General features: G+C 55.3%; 1 protein-coding gene across 1 annotated transcript in view; it reads left to right on the top strand.

Moving 5' to 3' along the window:
• Positions 1-26,401, top strand: part of LOC136404361 (otoancorin-like) — an 87,242-nt gene that overhangs the window by 2,511 nt on the left and 58,330 nt on the right. The window contains exons 5-11 of the mRNA XM_066383678.1: positions 1,426-1,513; positions 4,826-4,957; positions 11,014-11,249; positions 14,156-14,259; positions 18,304-18,404; positions 22,223-22,362; positions 26,066-26,189. Of these exons, the coding sequence (XP_066239775.1) occupies positions 1,426-1,513; positions 4,826-4,957; positions 11,014-11,249; positions 14,156-14,259; positions 18,304-18,404; positions 22,223-22,362; positions 26,066-26,189 (925 nt within the window). The remainder of the gene's footprint in view (positions 1-1,425; positions 1,514-4,825; positions 4,958-11,013; positions 11,250-14,155; positions 14,260-18,303; positions 18,405-22,222; positions 22,363-26,065; positions 26,190-26,401) is intronic.

Raw genomic sequence — 26,401 nt, 5'->3', positions numbered from 1 at the left:
GGGAGGGAGGGAGGGAGGGAGGGAGACAGAGAGAGGGAGGGAGGGAGAGAGAGAGGGAGGGAGGGAGAGAGAGGGAGGGAGGGAGAGAGAGAGGGAGAGAGAGAGGGAGAGAGAGTGAGCGATGATAACATCAACCTGTTCCTGGATGTGCCTTGACGGGGGATCGAACCGGCAACCTCTGCGCGTCCGGACGGTGCTCTATCCAACCGAGCTGTCTGGCCAGGGCAGGGCAGTGTTTTTTTTTTTTTAAATTTATATTGATTTTAGAGAGAGTGGAAGTAGGGAGGAAGGGGGGGGGAGGTTTGTCATTCCACTTATTTATACATTCGCTGGATGATTCTTGCGTGTGCCCTGATCAGGGGGGTTAAACCCGCCACCTTGAAGTGTCACACGACTCTAACCAGTCGAGCTACCTGGGCAGGGCTGTTGGGCAGGGTGTTCAGCACATGTTGGACATGTGTGAACAGATGGCATCCTCCCAGTTCTTCGCGGCATAACATAGAAAGGGAAACTGAGGCACACACAGCACAGTTCAGTAAGTTGCCTACGGCCACAGAGGTAAGCGATTGAGCCAGCGTTCAGATCTGGGTGCTGAGCCCACGTGTTCCCTCCACAGAGATATTCCAGCCTCTCACTGTGCACTCAGCGCCTGTTATTGTTTATTTATTTACTTATATATCTATAAATATTTATTTATGTATTCAAATAAATAAGTAAATATAGAAAAAAGAGAGAGAGAGATGGACAGACAGGGACAGACAGACAGGAAGGGAGAGAGATGAGACTCATCAACTCGTGGCTGTGGCACCTCAGTTGTTCATTGATTGCTTTCTCATACATGACTTGAGGGAGGGGCTCCAGCTGAGCTAGTGATCCCTTGCTCAAGCCAGCAACCTTTGGGCTCGAGCCAGTGACCTGGGGCTCGAGCCAGAGACCTTGGGATCATGTCTGTGAGCCTGCGCTCAAGCTGGATGCGTCGACCCCCGGGGTTTCGAACCTGGATCCTCAGCGTCCCAGGCTAGTGCTCTGTTCACTGTGCCACCGCCTGGTCAGGCAAGCATCTGTTTGTTTATTTTTTTTTTTAAACTTAATTTGTAAGGATACTTTCTTAAGCTCACCTGTTTGAATTGTCATCGACTTAAGTGGAATGCTGTGGGAATGAGAATGTTGCACGCGGCTCCGAGATCAATTGCTGTCTTTGGGGGAATGGGATCGAGACTCCGATTCCTAGAGTTGGCAACTCCCCGTGTACCCCTCACCCCCCTGTGCCCGGTTCATAGGTCTCCTGCCTCCGCACACAAAGCTTCCAGCCCAGCCCCGTCTCCCTGCCCTCTCTGAACTCCGGCCCCCTGGTCACCCAGCTAGTAGAGTTATTGTCCCAGGGGAAGCGCCCCCATAACCTCCTCCGTCTGTCTTTGCCTGCAGCTCCCACATGTGGACGGCAGACCTGACCCACAGCGTCCTGGGCTACCTGAACTCACGGAATGTTGCCTTCACCCTTCCCAGCCTGCAGGTGGGCACCTGAGACCCGTTCCTCTAATGTTTCCCTCTTGGTGCTCCGGGGGCTGGCAGACTCGGGCCAGGGGCGCTGAGGAAGTGGGGTGAGGTGCACAGCCAGGCTCCACTTCTGCAGGGAGACCTGTCCTATCGGGTTTTCTTCTTGGAACGTGATACAAGTTCTTTGTCTGTCTTTCATTTTGTCGTCTTTGATGGAGGCATGGTGAATTAGGGTCGAGCTGCTGTAACAAGGAGGACCCCCCTCCCCGCCCCCCGGATTACAGTGCTCACACAATTTAGTTTATTCCTGTCTTACATCTTAATCCACCACTAGCCCAGAAAAGCGCAGAGAGATCTATTTCAGAAGACCTTGCTGTTAGCCGGTTCTCTGGGGAACGGTGGCCCAGAGGGCTGACGCAGCACATCCATTCCCCACCCCAAGGGATGGTGGTGGGAAAGAGGAAGTGTGTGTGTGGGGGGGGTGAGCATTTTCTCTTTTAAGGGCGTGACCTGGAAAGTCCCACACTTCCTCCTGCTTTACCATCTGTCCATTGGCTGCTGTCCTGAGAGGGCAGGGACCCAGCCCGCCCTTGGCGGGGGTCTGTTGCTACCAGGAGCGGCGGGAGAGAGGACCTTTGGGTATCATGACCGGTATCTCCGTCCCTGCGTGTTTCTTTCTTCACTTGTCACTGTTCCATAAGAAAAGCGGCCGCGCAGGCGCGTGAATGGATGGCGTGGCGGTGTGTCCCCGGGAGCCGCCAGGCGTGGTGGGGATGGGCGCATTCCGTCTTGACCATTGCGCGCCGAGTAGCCCAGTAAAAACAAGGGGAATAGTCGTCCAGTCTTCAAGAACGGCTGTCTGATCCGCGGAAGGATTCACGTCTCGGATGAGGACGGTTCTGACATAGATCTCCGTCCTTTCCGTGTTTCCTCCCTTGGTAAGGACGGTGAGAATATCAGCCGACGTTGGCCAATCAGCTACCCTCCGAGAGCTGGTGGTTAACTTGTTGACGAGATACCTGCTCGCTGCCGGCCGCCAGCATTTGCTGGCTTTCTGTTCTTCTTCAAGTCAGAGGCCATTTCAGAGACGTTATGCCTGGCCCTGTTCTCTCTAGCAGTTTGGCTTCTCGTGAAATATACATCTATAAACCTGATTAGTGCGTACATATACTGCCTATTTTCATATACAGTGTGTCCGTAAAGTCATGGTGTACTTTTGACCGGTCACAGGAAAGCAACAAAAGACGATAGAAATGTGAAATCTGCACCAAAGAAAAGGAAAACTCTCCCAGTTTCATACCTATTCAGTGCAGTTCGATGTGGGCTCACGCACAGATTTTTTAGGGCTCCTCAGGTAGCTATCCCGTATAGCCTCTACAGACTCGTCACTGACTGATGGCCTACCAGAACGGGGTTTCTCCACCAAACTGCCAGTTTCCTTCAACTGCTTATCCCACCGAGTCATGTTATTCCTAGGTGGTGGTGCTTCGTTTTAAACGTGCCGATATTCACGTTGCACTTTGGTCATGGATTTGAATTTAGCGAGCCACAGGACACACTGAACTTTCCTCTGTACCGTCCACATCTCGACTGGCATGGCCGTGGGCTGCTCCGCTGTATACACGATGTTATGTCATCATCTGCGCGTGCGCACATGCTGCCACATCATCCTACAGAAACTGGGAGGGTTTTCCTTTTATTTGGTGCAGATGTCACATTTCTATCGTCTTTTGTTGCTTTCCTGTGACCAGTCAGAAGTGCACCATGACTTGACGGACACACTGTATATAACTATATAGACTACTGTGCACTCATTCACTCAGTAGCTACTTTAATTGGTATCGTTGACTGTCCGCCAGGCGCTGTTCTAGACACTGAGGACGCAGAGGAGAGCGGAGAAGTCCTGTCACCCCCCTTGTGGGCCTTTCATTCTGGGGGGACAGACACTAAGGGTAGATGTTCGGCTCACTTAGGACGGAGCCCAGTGGCTGGCACGACTGACCACTTCCGGCGTGTGTGGGACGGTGAAAAACGTTTCCCACTCCTCTCACCCTTGGGACAACTCTGCCCACTGTTATCTCTGTTTTCAGCGGGGGAAACTGAGGCCCAGAGGTCCTTGGCCCATGCAGCAAATAAAAAATACAGAATTCCCAGTGAAATGAAATTTCTCTTGCAGAAGAACAACAAATCCTTTTTTATTTTTTAAGTGAGTATATGCCCCATGCAATATCTGGGATATATCAGTATACTTATGCAAAACCCTTATTCATGCTTTATCTGCAATTAAGATTTCACTGGGCATCTTGTATTTTATTTGGCAAACGTATGAAGTCACCCATGCTAGGCCGCACAGCTAGCGGGTGGCTGGGTAGGGGGGGTTGGCATGCAGGCTGTCTGATTCCTGAGCCCGCCTTTGCCCAGGATGTTATGTGGTGCCACCTGTCTAGAGCAGCCCTATTTAAGGGAGATTTAGGGGAAAATCCCCCACATAGCAGACGAGATGTCTTTCGGGAGAGGCTGCCAGAGGGAATTGGTTCATGCTTTCTGAACTTCCGTCCGGCCCTGGTGGCTTGGGGCCTGGGAGGGAGCCCCCCCGGGGTAAACCTTCCTGGTCTTGAACCCCCCACCACCTGCAGGCACCAGGCAGGCCACGGCGAAGTCGGCTGGCTGGCTGGGGTGGGTGGTGAGCAGATCATGGTCCTCAGGCCGCGGGTCTGTGCCCGGCCTGGCCATACCTTTGTGTGTCCAAGAGAATCGGAAATCTGAATTTTTGTGAGAAACACCCTCTTTTATTTTTATTTATTTATTTTTTCTGAAGTGAGAAGCAGGGAGGCAGACAGACAGACTCCCGCATGTGCCCGACTGGGATCCACCTGGCATGCCCACCAGGGGGCGATGCTCTGCCCATCTGGGGCATCGCTCTGTTGCAACCAGAGCCATTCTAGCACCTGAGGCAGAGGCCATGGAGCCATCCCCAGCGCCCGGGCCATCTTTGCTCCAGTGGAGCCTTGACTGCGGGAGGGCAAGAGAGAGACAGAGAGGAAGGAGAGGGGGAGGGGTGGAGAAGCAGATGGGCGCTTCTCCTGTGTGCCCTGACCGGGAATTGAACCCAGGACTTCCTCACACAGGGCCGACTATGTACCACTGAGCCAACTGGCCAAGGCCAGGAATACCCTTTTATCAATGTTGGCAGCTGGTGAAAGATTTCAGAGCCTGCAGATGAAAGTGTGCGGCAGCTGCTTGTGTGTGGTCTCTGCAGGGAGGCAGGGGGAGGCGGGCGGGGCGGGGCTGCTGGCCATGGTGCTGACCCCCGACTCCCCCTGTCCAGGCAGCCATGGAGAACCACCTGCAGCAGCGCCTGCACCAGCCCCGGAAGCTGCTGGACGACCTGCGGGCGGCCGACGCCCAGCAGCTCCGCACGGCCATGAAGTGCCTCTTGGAAGACAGGAAGGACCGCTGGGTGAGGCGTGCTTGGCATCCGGGGAGCGGGCAAGGGCCCGGGCCAGTCGGCATTGGTGGGGTTGGAGTGGACTGAGCCCAATTCAGGCCCTGAGCTTGCTTTCTCTTCTTGTCTCTCTCTCTCCCTCCACAACCCTCCTGGGAGCTTGGGACCGACTTTCTCTCCTTTACTTTCTCTGACGTTCAAAGGAAGAGCCTTGTGGTTCACAGGCGTGTGGCTACTAAGAAGTGAGGGGCACTGAGGGCCCCCAATAGTGTGGCTAAATAACACCCATGAATGGTGGCTATGCACCTGCGGACACTGGGTTCAGAGAGCAAAGACGGACCCTGACCTCACGGGCTTGACAGCTTGCAGGGAGACACACAGACACACAGACACACAGACACACAAACACACAAACACAGACACACACACAGACACAGACACACACACAAACACAGACACACAGACACAGACACACACAGACACACACACAAACACAGACACACACACAAACACACACACATACACACACAGACAGACACACAGACACACACACAAACACACACACAAACACAGACACACACACACATACACACAAACACAGACACACACAGACACACACACAGACACACACACAAACACAGACACACATAGACACACAGACACAGACACACACACACAAACACAGACACATACACACAAACAGACACACACACAAACACAGACACACACACAGACACACACACAAACACAGACAAACACATACACACAAACAGACACACTCACACAAACACAGACACACACAGACACACACACACAAACACAGACACACACACAAACACAGACACACACACACAGACACACACACAGACACAGACACACACACTCAGACTGTTTCTACAAAACAGGGTTGGTGTTATCAGAGCAAGCAAGTCCTCAGACCCAGAAAATCTGTGGGACCCCAGCAACGTGAGGTTTCCAGTTCTCTTTTCCGGAGACGGTTTCAGGGGGGAAGAGGAACGGGAGGATTCCTGAGAGGGGTTGAACCGTGTGTAGACATAAGTTGATCATCATAAGCTGATGTTCAGGTCCGTGATTACAATGGAGTGGACATGCCAGCCTGTGAACTTGGTAGTAGCGATGTCATGTGTCCTTTTGACATGAGTTTAACATTTTAAGAAAAAAGTTGTTTTTTTTTAAAAAAAATTCCAAGGTCAATAAGAGTCAAGGAAGGTGATGGGAAGAAAAAGGAGGGGGTTGGTCTGTGAAAATGATGGTGATGAGTGGTTATGGGGGGTGGTTTGTCAGGTCCTCAGGGAGTGGTCAGGAGACTGTTTCTGCAAAGGGCCAGGTAGTCAATATTTTAGGCTCTGCTGGTCGTACAGTTTCGGTCACAACTACTCGATTCTGCCTTCGTAGCGAGAAAGCAGTTGTTACAGCAGGTGGATGAGGGGTGTGTGGCTGTGCTCTTGCAACACTTTACTCACAAAAGCGGGCGGAGGGCCAGATTGGGCCTGTGGACCCTAGCTTGCCAACAGCGCTCTAAAGATGGAACCTGCACACGTCCACTGAATCCTCTCGGGATCTTCTGAAATAAGGATCACAAGAATCTTACCATTTCAATATACAGGCCAGGGAATGAGCTCGGAGAGGTGGGGCGGTAGCCTTGGGCTGTGCAGCTCGGAAGTGGCCAATCTGGGCTGGAACCGGGCCTCCTGACAGGCGCTGTGAGCCCTTCCGGCATCTAGCCCTCCTCAAAATAGTGTGTTAAAATCTATAAAATAGTCCTGGCCAGTTGGTTCAGTGGTAGAGCATTGGTCCAGTATGTGGACGTCTCAGGTTTGATTCCCGGTCAGGGCACACAGGAGAGGTGCCCATCTGCTTCTCCACCCCACCTCCTTCTCTATCTCTCTCTTCCCCTCCCGAACCAAGGCTTGAATGGTTCGAACAAGTTGGCTATGGACACTGAGGATGGCTCCATGGCCTCCTACTCAGGCTCTGAAATAGCTCTGTTGCCGAGCAACGGAGCAGCAGTCCCAGATGTGTAGAGCATCGCCCCCTAGTGTGCTTTCTGGGTGGACCCCGGTCGGACATATGCGGAAGTCTGTCTCTCTGCCTATCTGCCTCTCACTCAATTAAAAAAAAATACAGATGATTACAAAACAGGCCTATTCTATGGAAAGCCATGAATCAAAATATATAGGAATATATAGAAAAACACATAGAAATATATAGAAAATATATAGGGAACCAAGACTGGAGTGTAGTCATTTCTGTGTCTCTTTCGCACGTGCCGTAACAAGTTTGAGTGGCGGGTCTAACAGCGCCTGTCATTTCGAGGGAGAGTTGAGTGTAAAGGAGGTTTCCAGACGGGAGCAAGCACTGCAGTGTGTTACAGAAATGCCTGCGGGCCCCCCCCCCCTCCACCATGACAGGTCCAAGGCGCTGCTGTCCCCTGGGAGGCCTGGTGCCCAAGCTCATCCCCCGAATGAAATGCCGGGTGTCAGCTCTCCGGCCCCGAGCGCGAGGGTGCCGTGTTCCCCGGTGTCTGCAGATGTCCTAAACCCTGTCTGCAGACGCCTGCTGAAGGTGACCTGCGTGGCGCTCACCAACGGCGCTGCTTTGCCCTCTGCAGTCAGTGGCTGGTGGCCGCCTGGGTTTGGAACCGAGACTCGCGTCTTTCAGAGTCCAGGGCGGTGTCCGTTGAAGCAGGTTGCTTACTCCCCCTTGTTTCTCATCACCTGTGATATTGAGCAGGTGACGTTTGTGCGACGTTCGCCCGATGTTCACTATGCACCTTGCATTTATTATCTCGTTCAAGTCTTAATGTAAAATCTAAGAGGTAGGCATTGACTTTTATTCCCATTAAAGAGGAGGAAACAGAGACTTTCTTTTATTATTATTATTAAGTGAGAAGCGGGGAGGCAGAGAGACAGACTCCCGCATGCACCCGGCCGGGATCCACCTGGCATGCCCACCAGGGGGCGATGCTCTGCCCATCTGGGCCGTTGCTCCATTGTGGCCAGAGCCATCAATGGCCGGGAATCAAACCTGGGACTTCCACATGCTGGGCTGACGCTTTACCACTGAGCCAACCAGCCAGGGCTGGAGAAAGAGACTTAAACAAGATGAGTGATTCGCTCTACTCAAGGATACACAGATAATAAGTGGAGGGCCTGGGATTTGAATCTAAGACTTCCTGACCCTTGAACCTGTGGTGCTTACCCCATAGGACCGTCCTGGGGATTTATGAGAAGACGTGTCTTTACTCCATGCGTGGGGCCGTGCCTGGTGTGTAGTCAGTGCTCAGTCCATAAATAGTGGCTGTTGTTTTTGGAGGGCGTGTTGGGTGAAGGACAGAGGGCCCAGTCAGGTGGTGACTCAAGCCTGTCAGCATTACTGGATCCCGTTGTTCATAGGCGTCCTTCCTATCTTCCTTCCTTCCTTCCTTCCTTCCTTCCTTCCTTCCTTCCTTCTTTCCTTCCTTCCTTCCTTCCTTCCTTCCTTCCTTCCTTCTTTCCTTCCTTCTTTCCTTCCTTCCTTCCTTCCTTCCTTCCTTCCTTCCTTCCTTCCTTCTTTCCTTCCTTCTTTCCTTCCTTCCTTCCTTCCTTCCTTCCTTCCTTCCTTCCTTCCTTCCTTCCTTCCTTCCTTCTTTCCTTCCTTCTTTCCTTCCTTCCTTCCTTCCTTCCTTCCTTCCTTCTTTCCTTCCTTCTTTCCTTCCTTCCTTCCTTCCTTCCTTCCTTCCTTCCTTCTTTCCTTCCTTCCTTCATTCCTTCCTTCCTTCCTTCCTTCCTTCCTTCCTTCCTTCCTTCTTTCCTTCCTTCTTTCCTTCCTTCTTTCCTTCCTTCCTTCCTTCCTTCCTTCTTTCCTTCCTTCCTTCCTTCCTTCCTTCCTTCCTTCCTTCCTTCCTTCCTTCTTTCCTTCCTTCCTTCCTTCCTTCCTTCCTTCCTTCCTTCCTTCTTTCCTTCCTTCCTTCATTCCTTCCTTCCTTCCTTCTTTCCTTCTTTCCTTCCTTCCTTCCTTCCTTCCTTCCTTCCTTCCTTCTTTCCTTCCTTCCTTCCTTCCTTCCTTCCTTCCTTCTTTCCTTCCTTCCTTCCTTCCCTTCTTTTCTTTTCCTTCTTTCCTTCCTTCCTTCCTTCCTTCCTTCCTTCTTTCCTTCCTTCTTTCCTTCCTTCCTTCCTTCCTTCCTTCCTTCCTTCTTTCCTTCCTTCCTTCCTTCCTTCCTTCCTTCCTTCCTTCCTTCCTTCTTTCCTTCCTTCTTTCCTTCCTTCCTTCCTTCCTTCCTTCCTTCTTTCCTTCCTTCTTTCCTTCCTTCCTTCCTTCCTTCTTTCCTTCCTTCCTTCCTTCCTTCTTTCCTTCCTTCCTTCTTTCCTTCCTTCTTTCCTTCCTTCCTTCCTTCCTTCCTTCCTTCTTTCCTTCTTTCCTTCCTTCTTTCCTTCCTTCCTTCTTTCCTTCCTTCCTTCCTTCCTTCCTTCCTTCCTTCTTTCCTTCCTTCCTTCATTCCTTCCTTCCTTCCTTCTTTCCTTCTTTCCTTCCTTCTTTCCTTCCTTCCTTCCTTCCTTCCTTCCTTCTTTCCTTCCTTCTTTCCTTCCTTCCTTCCTTCCTTCCTTCCTTCCTTCCTTCCTTCCTTCTTTCCTTCCTTCTTTCCTTCCTTCCTTCCTTCCTTCCTTCCTTCCTTCCTTCCTTCCTTCTTTCCTTCCTTCTTTCCTTCCTTCCTTCCTTCCTTCCTTCCTTCCTTCCTTCCTTCCTTCCTTCTTTCCTTCCTTCTTTCCTTCCTTCCTTCCTTCCTTCCTTCCTTCCTTCCCTTCTTTTCTTTTCCTTCTTTCCTTCCTTCCTTCCTTCCTTCCTTCCTTCCTTCCTTCCTTCCTTCCTTCACTTCACGGTCATTCCTCAGTGTCTTCTAGGCAGCTGGTGTCCCACTAAACGTATGTCCTGGCAGCCCCCCGGTCCAACCCCACGCTAGAATCAGAAGCCAGGACTCTGCCCCAGACCAGCTACGTCAGCTTCCACGGCGGCCCAGGGGGACCCCTGCCCCGGATGCCGATGTGCGCGGTCAGAGAGCCGAGCACCGCCGGCTTGGGGGAAAGACCGCCCCGAGAACATCTCCAGTGCATCACAGAGTCTGGGAGCCTGCAGTGGAGGGAGAATTGGTCTCCCCGGAGGGGGTGGACAGCCCCCACTCTGTGACCGCTGAGGAGGAGCTAAGGGACGAGCTGGCCGGCAGTGGTCGGCAAACTCGTTAGTCAGCAGAGCCAGATATCAACAGTACAGCGATTGAAATTTCTTTTGAGAGCCAAATTTTTTTTTTTTTCTTTGCATTTTTCTGAAGCTGGAAACAGGGAGAGACAGTCAGACAGACTCCCACATGTACCCGACCCGGATCCACCCGGCACGCCCACCAGGGGCGACGCTCTGCCCACCAGGGGGCGATGCTCTGCCCCTCCTGGGCGTCGCCATGTTGCGACCAGAGCCACTCTAGCGCCTGGGGCAGAGGCCAAGGAGCCATCCCCAGCGCCCAGGCCATCTTTGCTCCAATGGAGCCTTGGCTGCGGGAGGGGAAGAGAGAGACAGAGAGGAAGGAGGGGGGGGTGGAGAAGCAAATGGGTGCCCCTCCTGTGTGCCCTGGCCGGGAATCGAACCCGGGTCCTCCGCACGCTAGGCCAACGCTCTACCACTGAGCCAACCGGCCAGGGTGAGAGCCAAATTTTTTAAACTTAACTATATATAGGCAGGTACATTCCTTATCAAGGTAGCACCCGCACGTGGTATTTTGTGGATGAGCCGCACTCAAGGGGCCAAAGAGCCACGGTTTGCCGACCAGGTCCAGGCGGAGGGGGTGGGGAGCGGAGGCCGCTGCTGCCCCTCAGGGAGAGAAAACGTGTGGCGTGGTGAAGCCGCGGGGGCCTTGGCCGGCTCTGCGGGCAGCAGGGGCGGCCACAGCAGCGTGGTCCACGGCGGTCCTCCTCTTCCTCGCCGCTGCCGAGCGGGGTCCCTTCAGGGGCTTCCGAATGGGGAGACCCCACCCCTTCTTCTCGAGACCACCCCCTGAGCTGCTGCTTCTGTCCCTCATTTAGCAGCTGGACGACGTCGTCCTGGACCTGGGCGAGCTCCGCGCACAGGCCCTGCAGAGCCCGGGCGTGAACCGCAGCCTGGTCCGCGTCACCCTGGAGCGGTGCTTCCAGGTGCTGAGCGCCCTGGAGTGCGTGCAGGTGCTGGGCCAGGTGCTGCGGGGGTCCCCAGGCAGCCTCCTGCAGCCCGACCTCACGGGGACGCTGCCCCGGGACCTGCGCGAGGACGCCTTCAAGAACCTGTGAGTGCCCCTCCCGGCCCCTCTCGCGGCCCCTCAGAGCGCGGGGACCCCCCGGGGGCGGGTGGGTAACGCAGGGCGGAGGGGGGAAGGCGGCCAGCCCCCCCGTTAACGGGTGAGGTCTGGGGCGGGAGCCTCCAGCTGCGGAGTCTGGAGATGGTTTGGTCGAGACAGTGCCCCCCCCCCCCCGGGGGTCTCAGTCCTCCTGGTGCCATCGTCACGGTTACTGCGAGATCGACGCTCACGGTGCTGTGATCACTGCCTGCGTTTGTTCATAGAGACGCGGTCGGGTCACTGAACGCCGTGTGTCCCCGCGTGTAAGACGCTCCCGTGTATGAGACGCACCTTCATGTGGGGGCCCGAAACTTGAAAAAAAAAAAAAAGTCTTACATAAAGTGATTGAACTCAAGTTTCCTTCATCATAAAGTTCGTACCACTCCTCGTCACTGTCGAAACTCCCTTCCACGAGCTTGTCCTCCTCTGTGTCGGAGGACGGGTCCCCGTCTTCAACCACGAGCGCCAAAACAAGCGCGAAAAACCGGGAAATGCAAGTAAAAAAAAAACCCCCAGCGACCACTGGATAAGACACACCCAGGTTTTAGATCCCAAATGTTTTGGGGAAAAGGCGCGTCTTATACACGGGGAGGTATGGAGTGTTTACTCCTTTGTTCTGTTCGTAGAGACTCAGTCATTTCACCTAATATTTGTTTCAAGAGCAAACTTGATATCATGACTGTCGATGGGAAATCAGGATTATTCCTCGTAAGTAAAAGTAGTCATAACGTAAATACAGTAATTAGAAAACAGAGCCACGACCCTGGCCTTTTTGCCAGTGGGCAAGCCCTCCCCTACAGGACGTTGACCATTTCCCCAGAACTAAACCTCACGTTCTGTCCTTTTTACCCGCTCCGTACGGGAAAACAGAGCGACCACCACCCACAAAAAGAAGTAAACAAACAAAATAAAAAGAAAAATGCAGAAAGGTTTGAAGCTGGACTGAAGGGACCATCGACCCGGAGAAATGGCAGGGACAGCGTTTAAGCTTAGAGAAGGCTGGTGGACGGGCCACTGGTGGTGGTGGGGGGCGTGGAGGAAGACCTGGCAAGGCCAGGAGACTCAGCTCTTTGCAGGAGGAGCCGCAGCAGTGATCGGCGCCCAATGCCGTGAAGAAGGCTCAGCTCATATTTGGACCCCGTGGGCCCCCTGGATACGGCAGCAAGGAGGTCACTGGTGACTTGGGGCACGAAGAATGGAATGGTGGTGAGGAAACCAGATGTTGGTGGCTTAAAAGGGACCTGCAAACCTGACCAGGCGGTGGCGTAGTGGATAGAGCATCGGCCTGGGATGCAGAGGACCCAGGTTCAAAACCCCGAGGTCGCTGGTGTGAGCGTAAGATCATAGACGTGACCCCACGGTCACTGGCTTGAGCTCAAAGGTCGCTGGCTTGAGCAAGGGGTCACTGGCTCAGCTGGAGCCCCCACTGGTCAAGGCACATATGAGAAAGCGATCAATGAACAACTAAGGAGCTGCAATGAAGAATTGATACTTCTCATCTCTCTCCCTTCCTGTCTGTCCCTATCTGTCCCTCTCTCTGTCTCTCTTGCTAAAAAAAAAAAAAAAAAGTGACCTGCACACTTCACACCCAGCAAGGTGTCTGTCAGCAAAACGCCAGGCACCAGCAAGTGCTGGTGAGGACGGGGAGCCGGGACCTTCACACACTGTGGTGAGAATGCTAAATGGAGCCGCTCCTTTGGGAAAATCTGGAAGTCTCTCAAAGGGGCTAACGGCAGAGTTGCCGCATGACCCAGCAAGTCCCCCGCTGGGCACGGACCCCAGAGATAGGAACACGTGTCCACGGAAAAAATTTGTACCTGAATGTTGACAGCGGCGTTATTCAGAATAGACCCCAAGGCAGAAGCCACTCTCGCGTCTGTCAGCGGAGGGGGTCACGCTACAGCGTCCATGAACCTGGGAAACATCACGCGCAGTGGAAGAAGCCAGGCACAGAGGTAACTCGTCGTCTGACTCCATTGACCTGAAATGTCCAGAAGAAGCAAATCTGCCCGGAGACAGAGAGCAGACGTGTGGTTCGCAGGCGTGGGGGTGACCCGAGGGTGAGGGGCACTAGCCGCAGGGCCCAGGGTTTCTTTCGAAGGTCCCTAACATGCTCTAGAATCGACTGTGGTGCTGGCCGTACAGCTCTGTGGAGGCACTGAAGACCGTGGGCGGGTTTGCACTTTCCCCGGGGGGACTGTGTGTGGGAACCCTAATCTCAACCAGGCTGGTAACAACCCCGGCAAAACGACTGTGACCGTGAGGTGAGGAAGTGGAGACCAGTCTTGGGCAGGCATTTCATGGAGGGTCAGAGAAGAGATGGGGAGAGCTCCATCTATTGTGAGAGCAGAAAGAGGTTTTTTATTTTTTATTATTTTTTGTATTTTTCTGAAGTGAGAAGCGGGAAGGTAGAGAGACAGACTCCCGCATGTGCCCGACCGGGATCCACCCGGCATGCTCACCAGGGGGCGATGCTCTGCCCATCTGGGGTGTCGCTCTGTTGCAACCAGAGCCACTCTAGCGCCTGAGGCAGAGGCTAAGGAGCCATCCCCAGCGCCCGGGCCAACTTTGCTCCAATGGAGCCTTGGCTGCGGGAGGGGAAGAGAGAGACAGAGAGGAAGGAGAGGGGGAGGGGTGGAGAAGCAGATGGGCGCCTCTCCTGTGTGCCCTGGCCGGGAATCGAACCCAGGACTCCTGCACGCCGGGCCAATGCTCTACTGCTGTTTCCTTTTTCCTTTTTTTTTTTCTTCTTAAACACAAGAGAGCTTGGGGTTACGTTAGCTGCTTCGACCCACCTCGGGGCAGCCCTGCACCTGTCTGTTCCTTCTGTGACCACCCACGTTTGTGTCCTTTAGGTCTGCGGTGTTCAAAGACCTCTACGACCGAACCTCAGCTCACTCCCAGAGAGCTCTCTACTCCTGGATGAGGGCGGTTCTGCAGACTCCCTCCAACGCCACCGGTGAGCCCACCCCTGAGGCGCCGGCACGTGTTAGGGGGCGCCCCTCCTTGAGAAAGGGGTGCTTCCTCTCTGCGGACGGGGATTGGATTTCAGGGTCACCTGGGATTTTCCCCTGCCCCTCCCCCGACTTCCAGAAGGGGTTTTGGTGTGTCCTGTGGCGTGAAACACGTGCCCCCCGCCCCGTGCACGTTTCAGGTGTGGGAGTCTGCGCTGAGGACGCCCTCGTACCCCTCCGGTCGACGGCGTGGTCCGGTTTCCTGGTGGGGGTGTGTGTAGATGCTGCCAGCCTCCTAGATTGGTTGAGAGCCTTTCGAAGAAGGTCGCAGGTTCAAAATCTGTATAACACACCTGTGTTCAAGGGGCACGATATGATTTTTTAAAAAGAGAATCTAGGAAATTAAGTGCAGAAATTTAGCGCTCAGCTGCCTGGCAACCAAAGCAGGAACAGGTCAGGGTTCATTTATTTGGCAGGTGTTGATGAAAACCTGACTGTGTCCCTGGAGGGGAGGACAGAGAGTCAGATTCATAGGGACAAAGTAGAATGATGGTTGTCAGGGCTGGGAGAGGGCGTGTGTGGGGGGGGCTGGGGTCTAAGGAGTAGAGTTTCAGTTTTGCAAGATGGAAAAGCGTTCTGACGATGGGTGGTGGGATGTCTGCAAAGCTGTGTGAATGTGCTTAACGCCCCCGAACTGCACACTTAAAATGTGTGTGTGAGTCACGGTCTCAGTCAAGCTGCTAATTCACTTAAAATACACCTAACAGAATGGTAATATATTTTTTTATATATTAAGTGAGAGGTGGGGAGGCAGAGACAGACTCCCGCATGCACCCTGACTGGGATCCACCAGGCAAGCCCTCTAGAGGGTGATGCTCTGCCCATCTGGGTTGTAGCTCCATTGCTCAGCAACCAAGCTCTTCTTAGCGCCTGAGGCAGAGGCCATGGAGCCATCCTCAGTGCCTGAGGCCAACTTTTGTTTAACCATTCGAGCCATGGCTGCTGGAGGGGAAGAGAGAAAAAGAAAGAGAAAGAGAGAGAGAGAGAAGGGTGGAGAAGTAGATGGGCGCTTTTCCTCTGTGTCCTGACCAGGAATTGAACCCAGGACATCTACACACTGGCTGATGCTCTACCACTGAGCCAACCGGCCAAGGCACGTAATGGTAAATTTATGTTTTGTTTTACCACAATTGAAAAAAAGAGAACTATAGAAAAAGAATGGCTTATGTAGATTAGTAATAAAACATTTTTTTTTAAAGATCGCTTTAACTTGTTCAATGTCAGTAACATAAATAGAATACACTTTTAAAACTTTTTTTTTTTTTTTTGCATTTTTCTGAAGCTGGAAACAGGGAGAGACAGTCAGACAGACTCCCGCATGCGCCCGACCGGGATCCACCCGGCACGCCCACCAGGGGGCGATGCTCTGCCCATCCTGGGCGTCGCCATGTTGCGACCAGAGCCACTCTAGCGCCTGGGGCAGAGGCAAAGGAGCCATCCCCAGCGCCCAGGCCATCTTTGCTCCAGTGGAGCCTTGGCTGTGGGAGGGGAAGAGAGAGACAGAGAGGAAGGCGCGGCGGAGGGGTGGAGAAGCAAATGGGCGCTTCTCCTGTGTGCCCTGGCCGGGAATCGAACCCGGGTCCTCCGCACGCTAGGCCGACTAAAACATTTTTTAAAAGCCTGCTGTCCGTCAGCTGCTGGGACTGCAGAAGGACTTAAGACAGTGTGTGTTCTGTTGTAGGGGGTGGTGAAGAGAAGGAGGAAGAAAGAGAGGAAGAGAAAGAGGGAGAAGGAGAGAGAGAGAGAGAGAGGGAGGGAAAAAGGAAGAAAGAGGAGAGAGAGAAGGAGAGAGAGGGAGAGGGAATGAAAGGAGAAGTGAGAGAGGGAGAGAGAGAGATGGAGAGACAGGACTTAGCACACATTTCTTTTTACAAAGTGACAGAGTAAATATTTCAGACTTTGTGGACCTGTGCTCTCTAACTAACTATTCAACTCAGATGTTACAGAGAAAGCAAACAGAGACAATGGACAGGCAGGCGTGGCCATGTCCCGATGAAACCTTACTTATGGATTCTGAAATTTGAATTTCATATACTTTCCACGTGCCGCAAAATATTCTTTTTCTTTTGGCTTTCCTTTCACCCACTGCTCACTGTGAAGGCCAAGCCTGCCGGCCGTACGGAAGCCGGCCCGTGGGCTGTGTGTAGTTTGCCAGCCCCTGGGCTGTGTGTAGTTTGCCAGCCCCTGGGCTGTGTGTAGTTTGCCAGCCCCTGGGCTGTGTGTAAGTTTGCCAGCCCGTGGGCTGTGTGTAGTTTGCCAGCCCCTGGGCTGTGTGTAGTTTGCCAGCCCCTGGGCTGTGTGTAGTTTGCCAGCCCCTGGGCTGAGGGGTCGGAGAGGACCCGACGTTTCAGCGGACACCAGTACGGGAGGTCGAAACAGTCGTGCCGGGCTCTGGGGGGAGGGCGTCCAGGCGGAGGGAGGGGAAAGCACGGGGTGGGCATGTCTGTGGTGAGCAGGAGGACGGAGAGGTTGGGGTGTGGAGGGTGCTGGTCACTCCTTGTCCTGGAGTGAAGCTCTGGGATTTGTATGTAATGAGCACTCAAGGGCAAACTAATCAGCATCTCCAGTGCATCCCAAATTCCCTCTGCCTGATGCATCGCTACGACTCCAGAAATCTGAACCCCACAGAATGCAGACCTAGAAAGCCACCTAGACCTCTCCCTCCCCGAAGTCCTTCCTGACGTAATTTAGTTAGAGACACACCTCCCTTCTAAAAGCCCTGTGGGACGTTTCTTGATTAAACTAAACTAAATGAGCCTGACCAGATGGTGGCGCAGTGGATGGAGCGTCGGACTGGGACGTGAAGGACCCAGGTTCGAGACCCCGAGGTTGCCGGCTTGAGCGCGGGGTCGTAGACATGACCCCATGGTTGCTGGCTCGAGCCCAAAGGTCACTGGCTTGAGGAAGGGGTCACTTGATCTTCTGTAGTCTCCCCCCCCCCCCATCAAGAGACATATGAGCCTGACCTGTGGTGGCGCAGTGGATAAAGCGTCGACCTGGAAATGCTGAGGTCGCCGGTTCGAAACCCTGGGCTTGCCTGGTCAAGGCACATATGGGAGTTGATGCTTCCAGCTCCTCCCCCCTTCTCTCTCTCTGTCTCTCTCTCCTCTGTCTCTCTCCTCTCTAAAAATAAATAAAAAAAATAAAAATTAAAAAAATTAAAAATAAAATGTTAAAAAAAAAAAAGAGACATATGAGAAAGCAGTCAATGAACAACTAAGATGCCACAATGAAGAGTTGATGCTTCTCTTCCACGGTGGCTGCACCCATCTGCAGTCCCATCAGCAGTGCATCTCGACATGACGGTCCCTCCAGTCTCATTGTCCTCCCGCTGATGCTGACGGGGAATTTCAAATGCTTGGACTAGAGTGAGCATCCTCTGGGAGTCCCGCAGGGACCAGGAGAGGCTTTGAGGAGGAGGAGCTGTTTGAGCTCAGTCCGGATTTGGGATTTGGGAGCAGAGGGGTCAGTTCGGTGAAAGGCGTGTTCGCTCGCGAGAAGGACCCCCGGCGAGCAAGGGTTTGGCGAACCTCGGAGGCGTGTCCGCGTCGTTAGGTTTGGCTCCAGCGGGTAGTAACGTGGGGATCTCACTCAGTAAGGAAGGCAATGATGGTTGCTGTTAGGAATGCAAGGAAATCAGACGTATTTGAAGATGCCGGACGGTTTAGTAACTAAGCGAGCTGAAAATAAAACTCCTATTTTGTGGTCTTAAGACTTCACAAATCACGTGTGCTTTTCTAACAAGCTCCCGGGCGGGGCCTGTCCTGCTGGTCCGGGGGGGGCCACATGGTGGAGTAACAAAGCCCCAGGTTGTGGGACCTCTGGGATTCCCGTGTGGCGAGGAGGCCGTCTGGGAAGGCTCATTATTCCTGAATGCGAGAAGGAAGCCCCAGCCTCCACGATAGACGCTTTGGACTCTCACACTCCCAGGGCGAAGGCTTTTTGGTAATTTATTGACTTGTTCTATCCACTGATTTCTTTTCTTGCAGATGACTCTGTTTCGTGGGTCAGCGCAGAGAACTTATGGATTTTGGGCAGATATATGGTTCACCTGTCACTGGAAGAAATTATGAAGATTAGTCCCATCGAAGTAAGTCGGGGAGAGGACTTACCTCACGCTCCCCTCACTCACGCGTCTGGGGAGGAGGGATATAGTCCACGCCCCTCCTGTCCCGCCCGCCAGTCGAGGCGCCCCGGGAACTGGACACCGACTTCAGCCCGGCATATCTGGGGTTCTGAAGGAAACCCTTGGAACCAGAGCTCACGCTGTCGGTCATCGGGTTGAGTTCTGGTGGAGGAGGACTCAAAGCCAGGAAAAAAGAATCGTGGACAATCCAAGATAGCTCGGCTGTGAACAGGCACGATAGAGAGGGGTGGGCTGTGAGCCAAACGTCACTTCCGAGGGCACCTTTGTCCTCAAGAAAAGGCCAAGGACCGTAGCTAGCGAGTGTCCAGCTCTTGGAAGCGTGAACCCAAGTCAAAAGCAGCATGGATTAATAGCGAGGGCTATTCATAGCTACCTCTCTGGATCGCTGCGTCAGCCGGAGTAACGCTCGCATGTTAACTTCCTGTTCTAAGGTCCCCTTAACTCACGGTCAGCCTGTGTCTCTCCTGGTGTGGACCCAGGGGTGGCGGAAATCCCGCGGGCACCCTGGCCAGCGAGAGAGATGATTGTGCACCAGGTGGCAGGCTTGTTCAAAGGCACGCGGACCCCACCGTGTCTGGTTACTGTGAAATCAGAGGCAGCCCCGAGCTCCTCTTTCTTACCTAGGAGGCCGGGATCCACGTTGTTGTAACCTTCAGTCGTAAAATGCACCGAACCTTTGGTGCGCCCTCCCGGTCCTGCGTGAGTTTCGGGAAGCAGTTGGAGGCTAAATTCTGAGGAGGCTGGCACGGTGGGGCATTCCAAGGGTCAGGAGGCCTTCTGCAACTTTTCTTCTTTATCTAAAAGTGTAGAGAAGGGAGGTGAGACCCCAGGACCAGCACCGGAGGGCATTTTTTAGAGGGACAAAGCAGTCTAGCAGGCACCTTTGTAAGTCCTGTAAGCACAGAGTCACTGTGCCTCAGAATCTAGGCGCTGTCAAAGCCACGCCCTTGGACGCAGGCAAAGAGCGAACAAGAACGGAAGGATAGATACTAACGGACTACTCAGATTCTTGCTGCTGTTGTTCACTTTTTAATCTTACAAAGAGAACACACACTCTTTTTCTGTTGCCTGAGGGCCATTTGTAAATGCACTCATCTATGGAAAAAAACAAACAAACAAACAAAAATGGCCTGATTCCCCAAAGCAGAAAATACTTCCTTTTGTTTATAGAAAACATTTTTTTTCTCATTAATTTGAGAGAGAGAGAGAAAGAGAGAGAGAGAGAGGAAGGAAGAAAGAGAAAGAAGCTTCAACTCATTATTTCACTTAGTTGTTCCATTTAGTTGTGTATTGGTTGATTGCTTCTTGTATGTGCCCTAACCTGGGATTGAACCTGTGACCTTGCTGTGCTGACACTTTATCTGCTGAGCTCTTTTTTTTTTTTTTTTTTTAAGTGTGAGAGAGAAGGAGGGACAGACAGACAGGGAAGGAGAGAGATGAGAAGCATCAAATCTTTGTTGCGGCACCTTAGTTGTTTATTGATTGCTTTCTCATATGTGCCTTGACCGGGAGTCTTTAGCCAAGCCAGTGACCTTTGCTCAAGCCAGCGACCTTGGACTCAAGCCAGCGACCTTTGGGCTCAAGCCAGCGACCATGGGGTCATGTCTATGATCCCACGCTCAAGCTGGATGAGGCCACACTCAAGCAAGAGACCTCAGGGTTTCAAACCTGGATCCTCAGCATCCCAGGCCAAAGCTCTATCCATTGTACCACCACCTGCTCAGGCCCCCTCCCACAAATAATACTTTCTTAAAGAACAGTTGGGTTGAAGAAGAAACCGCAGCAGCAGGTGATGGGACCATTAAGAAACCTATGACGAGGAGAACAGGTGCATCTGAGTTCCTGGGAAGGGGCACACACAGCCCAGACCTCAAGGGCACACACAGCCCAGACCCCAGGGGCACACACAGCCCAGACAGCAGGGGCACACACAGCCCAGACCCCGGGGGGGCACACACAGCCCAGACAGCAGGGGCACACACAGCCCAGACAGCAGGGGCACACACAGCCCAGACCCCGGGGGCACACACAGCCCAGACAGCAGGGGCACACACAGCCCAGACAGCAGGGGCACACACAGCCCAGACCGTGGGGGCACACACAGCCCAGACTGCGGGGGCACACACAGCCCAGACAGCAGGGGCACACACAGCCCAGACAGCAGGGGCACACACAGCCCAGACAGCAGGGGCACACACAGCCCAGACAGCGGGGGCACACACAGCCCAGACCGCGGGGGCACACACAGCCCAGACCGCGGGGGCACACACAGCCCAGACAGTGGGGGCACACACAGCCCAGACCCCGGAGGCACACACAGCCCAGACCCCGGGGGCACACACAGCCCAGACCCCGGGGGCACACACAGCCCAGACCCTGGGGGCACACACAGCCCAGACAGCAGGGGCACACACAGCCCAGACCCCGGGGGCACACACAGCCCAGACAGCAGGGGCACACACAGCCCAGACCCCGGAGGCACACACAGCCCAGACCCCGGGGGCACACACAGCCCAGACAGCAGGGGCACACACAGCCCAGACCCCGGGGGGGCACACACAGCCCAGACAGCAGGGGCACACACAGCCCAGACAGCAGGGGCGCACACAGCCCAGACAGCGGGGGCACACACAGCCCAGACAGCAGGGGCACACACAGCTCAGACCGTGGGGGCACACACAGCCCAGACCGCGGGGGCACACACAGCCCAGACAGTGGGGGCACACACAGCCCAGACCCCGGGGGCACACACAGCCCAGACCCCGGGGGCACACACAGCCCAGACCCTGGGGGCACACACAGCCCAGACAGCAGGGGCACACACAGCCCAGACCCCGGGGGCACACACAGCCCAGACAGCAGGGGCACACACAGCCCAGACCCCGGAGGCACACACAGCCCAGACAGCAGGGGCACACACAGCCCAGACAGCAGGGGCACACACAGCCCAGACCCCGGAGGCACACACAGCCCAGACCCCGGGGGCACACACAGCCCAGACCCCGGAGGCACACACAGCCCAGACAGCAGGGGCACACACAGCCCAGACAGCAGGGGCACACACAGCCCAGACAGCAGGGGCACACACAGCCCAGACCCCGGGGGCACACACAGCCCAGACCCCGGGGGCACACACAGCCCAGACCGCGAGGGCGCACACAGCCCAGACAGCAGGGGCGCACACAGCCCAGACAGCAGGGGCGCACACAGCCCAGACAGCAGGGGCACACACAGCCCAGACCCCAGGGGGGCATACACAGCCCAGACCCCGGGGGCACACACAGCCCAGACCCCAGGGGCACACACAGCCCAGACCCCGGGGACACACACAGCCCAGACCCCAGGGGCACACACAGCCCAGACCGCGGGGGCACACACAGCCCAGACAGTGGGGGCACACACAGCCCAGACCGCGGGGGCACACACAGCCCAGACACCAGGGGCACACACAGCCCAGGCCCCGGGGGCACACACAGCCCAGACCGCGGGGGCACACACAGCCCAGACCGCGGGGGCACACACAGCCCAGACCCCGGAGGCACACACAGCCCAGACAGCAGGGGCACACACAGCCCAGACCCCGGGGGCACACACAGCCCAGACCCCGGGGGCACACACAGCCCAGACCCTGGGGGCACACACAGCCCAGACCCCAGGGGCACACACAGCCCAGACCCCGGGGGCACACACAGCCCAGACCCCGGGGTGGGGAGGCACAGGTGCATTCGAGTCCTCCTCACTGATCTGTCCTTGTCCACCAGATGGGGCTCTTTATCAGCTATGACAATGCCACCAAGCAGCTGGACACCGTGTATGACATCACGCCGGCCCTGGCCCAGGCGTTTCTGGAGAGAATCGGCTCTTCCAGCTTTGACACGAGGAATACCTCCACCATCCACAGGCAAGGGGCCGGGGCTCCGGGCCCTCAGAGCTGTTTCCCCAGAGGCGACCTGAGCACCAGCTCCTGGACAGCAAAGCAGTCCAGGTGGGGGAGGGAGGCGGCTAGTCCCTGAATAGTCCCTGTGCAGGCGAAGGGAAGTATTTCCCCGAAGATAACCCTTCTCAAGAGGTTCTGGGGGGGGGGAGAAAGGGGTGCTTTCTAAGCATCTCCCGTGGGCCGGGCACTGTGTGCAGCGGTCACCCGGTGCTCGGTCCATTCCCAGTCCCAGGCAGTTCTGAGCATCTCCCGTGGGCCGGGCACTGTGTGCAGCGGTCACCCGGTGCTCGGTCCAGTCCCAGGCAGTTCTGAGCATCTCCTGTGGGCCGGGCACTGTGTACAGCGGTCACCCGGTGCTCGGTCCAGTCCCAGGCAGTTCTGAGCATCTCCCGTGGGCCGGGCACTGTGTGCAGCGGTCACCCGGTGCTCGGTCCATTCCCACTCCCAGGCAGTTCTGAGCATCTCCCGTGGGCCGGGCACTGTGTGCAGCGGTCACCCGGTGCTCGGTCCATTCCCAGTCCCAGGCAGTTCTGAGCATCTCCCGTGGGCCGGGCACTGTGTGCAGCGGTCACCCGGTGCTCGGTCCATTCCCACTCCCAGGCAGTTCTGAGCATCTCCCGTGGGCCGGGCACTGTGTGCAGCGGTCACCCGGTGCTCGGTCCATTCCCACTCCCAGGCAGTTCTGAGCATCTCCCGTGGGCCGGGCACTGTGTGCAGCGGTCACCCGGTGCTCGGTCCACTCCCAGGCAATTCTGAGCATCTCCCGTGGGCCGGGCACTGTGTGCAGCGGTCACCCGGTGCTCGGTCCACTCCCAGGCAGTTCTGAGCATCTCCCGTGGGCCGGGCACTGTGTGCAGCGGTCACCCGGTGCTCGGTCCATTCCCAGGCAGACGTGTGATTCTTAGCAGCTTGGGTCGAGTATTGGAAAGAGCTCGTGAGTCCCCCTATCTGTGAACCCCTGTACCGACACTCTCAGGCGGGTCTCATCTAGACCCCATGTGGGACCAGCTTCAGAATTCAGTGATTGTAACGTGAGCCTCCGTTTCCAGCGGGCGGGGGCCAGGAGCTGTGAGCCCAGAAAGGGTTCACATGTCAAGGGGCTGGGGGCACGGGGCGGGGGGGGGCTGTTCAGTCACCTTCTCTTCCTCTCCTAGGGCCTTCCTGTCACAGTGCTTCCTCTAACATCGCCCTGTTGCCTTAAATTCTGTCAAACGCACCCGTAGAGAACGTTCTTATATAAAACTCCCACTCCTCTCCCCGTCCCTAGTGAATTGTCACCCGTTAGCATGGGTCCTGCTATGGGTATTTCTGTGGTTACAGGAAAAATAGCTTAGTGGTTAAAAACAGGACGTTGAGGCCCTGGTCAGTTGGCTCAGCGGTAGAGCGTCAGCCCAGCATGTGGAAGTCCCGGGTTTGATTCCCGGTCAGGGCACATGGGAGAAGTGCCCATCTGTTTCTCTACCCCTTCCTCTCCCCATTCTCTCTCTCTCTCTCTCTCTCTCTCTCTCTCTTTCTCTCTCTCTCTCTTCCCCTCCTGCAGCTATGGCTCGGTTGGAGCAAGTTGGCCCTGGGCGCTGAAGATGGCTCCATGGCCTCTGTCTCAGGTGCTAAGAAGAGCTTGGTTGCTGAGCCATGGATCAGTGGCCCCAGATGGGGCAGAACATTGCCCCCTAGTGGTCTTGCCGGGTGGATCCCGGTCGGGCGCATGTGGGAGTCTTGTCTCTGCTTCTCCGCTTCTCACTTAAGAAAAAATAAATAAATTTAAAAATGATAAGAAACAATGGACGTGCAGCCAGACTTCCTGGGTTTGATCCTGGCTGCCACTTACCAGTTGCGTGATCTTTTTTTTTTTTTTTCCTGAGGCTGGAAATGGGGAGAGACAGTCAGACAGACTCCTGCATGCGCCCGACCAGGATCCACCCGGCACGCCCACTAGGGGCGACGCTCTGCCCACCAGGGGGCGATGCTCTGCCCCTCCGGGGCGTCGCTCTGCCGGGACCAGAGCCACTCTAGCGCCTGGGGCAGAGGCCAAGGAGCCATCCCCAGCGCCCGGGCCATCTTTGCTCCAATGGAGCCTTGGCTGCGAGAGGGGAAGAGAGAGACAGAGAGGAAGGAGGGGGGATGGAGAAGCAAATGGGCACTTCTCCTATGTGCCCTGGCTGGGAATCGAACCCGGGTCCCCTGCACGCCAGGCTGACGCTCTACCACTGAGCCAACCGGCCAGGGCCAGTTGCATGATCTTGGTTCCTCTCTGTGCCTCCCTTTCCCCGTCTGCAAATGGGAGGTGATCATCTGCCATACCTCCCTGAGGTCCTGACAAGGATTACACACGCACCTGACACATAGTTCAGTGCACGAGAAATAGTAGTTATTCTTAACATGGTCATTCCCATTCAGTCCTTGCTTCCCCCCCCCCCCCCCCCGTCAGCTTTTTTTGGTTAGACTAGATTTCAGATCCTTCCCCTGACCCGATCGCTCTCCTGCGGACATGTCTGGGCACGCCATGTGTTTCTGAGAGGGTGGAGCCAAGGCTGAGTGTGACCCACGCGGTGGTCTGGCCATGCCAAGCCTAGTAGTAGCCATCACACTAATGCTAAGAGTATCCATGAGTGAACGTGCCCTCAGGATCCGCCAGAAGGTACGTTAGTCACCTGGTACGCTCGTTCTCATCGATCGGAGCTCCTCGCCCCCACGTCCATCGTGTTCATGATGTGCTCTGAAGGAGAGAGCAAACCCCCCTTTATCAAAGGCTCAGGGAGGCTGGGCCACCCTGGGCAGACTGTGCCAGTGTGAGTGGCAGCCTTGCAGGGAAGATGAGTGACTGGCTGCAGGTCTCGTAGAAGCTGAGTTTCAAGCTCCAGGTGGCTGGATGCTCTGCTCTGCACCACACTGGGTATAGCGTTCCCAGTGTGCCAGGGTTCAAATCCTGCTTCTGTCCCTACACTGTTCTGTCTCTCCTCTTCTGCTTTCCTTTTTTTTTTTTTTAATTCAGTGAGAGGAGGGGAGGCAGAGAGACAGACTCCTGCATATGCCTCCACCGGGATCCACCTGGCAAGCCCACTAGGGGGCAATGCTCTGCCCATCTGGGGCATTGCTCCGTTACTCAGCAACTGAGCTCTTCCTAGCACCTGAGATGAAGCCATGGAGCCATCCTCAGCGCCTGGGGCCAACTTGCTCCAACCGAACCATGGTTGTGGGAGGGGGAGAGAGAGAGAGAGAGAGAAAGGGAGAGAGAGAAGCAAGAGGGGGAGCGGTGGAGAAGCAGATGAGTGGAGAAGCCAACTGGCCAGGGCCTCACTTTCCTTTTGAAGTCATCATCCTCTGTGGGTATGGGTTGTAAAGCATCCTGGACACGAGTCTGTGCCCCAGGGAATCCCTCTGTGGACAAACGCCTCATATCCAGGTGGAAGATGGGGGTTTGCTGGGGCTCATGCAGCACCCTGGTCTCCCCCGCCCCCTTCCCGCCTCAAGAGGACAGATGACGTGGTTGGATGGATGTAGATCGAAGTCCCAGCCCCACCGCCTGTCTTGAGCGAGTCAGCTGCCCACGCCATGGCGCCCTCTGCAAGCACCCCCGGCCTCTGCCAGCACCCCCGTCTTCCCTCTTGAGCGAGTCAACCGCCCACGCCGCGGCGCCCTCTGCCAGCACCCCCGTCTTCCCCTACAGGTTGGGGCTGCTGGTCTGTTTCTACGACGACCTGGGGTCGCTGGACGCTGCCCTGGCACAAGTCCTCCTGCACCAGATGATCAAGTGCGGCCGCCTGCGGGGCTTCCACGCCGGAGTCCAGAAGGTGCGGATGGGACGCCCGCCCTGGGGGTGGGGGGTGGGGTGGGCTTGGACTCAGCTTGACTAGCCGGAGAAATGGGGGAGAGCGGTCTTGTGCAGCCTTTGAGAGGAACTCGTAAGGTTAATCGGGATCGAGGTCCAGCCAGAGCAGGTGGTCTCTGAGACGCGTGAACTGAAAACGGGAAGGAGCAACACAGGGCAGCGTGGGAGAAGTCT

This window comes from Saccopteryx leptura, chromosome 4 (assembly GCF_036850995.1).
Source record: "Saccopteryx leptura isolate mSacLep1 chromosome 4, mSacLep1_pri_phased_curated, whole genome shotgun sequence".
Classification (NCBI taxonomy): domain Eukaryota; kingdom Metazoa; phylum Chordata; class Mammalia; order Chiroptera; family Emballonuridae; genus Saccopteryx; species Saccopteryx leptura.
Note: the sequence above shows the minus strand (reverse complement) of the source record. Positions and strands in the feature narration are given on the sequence as shown.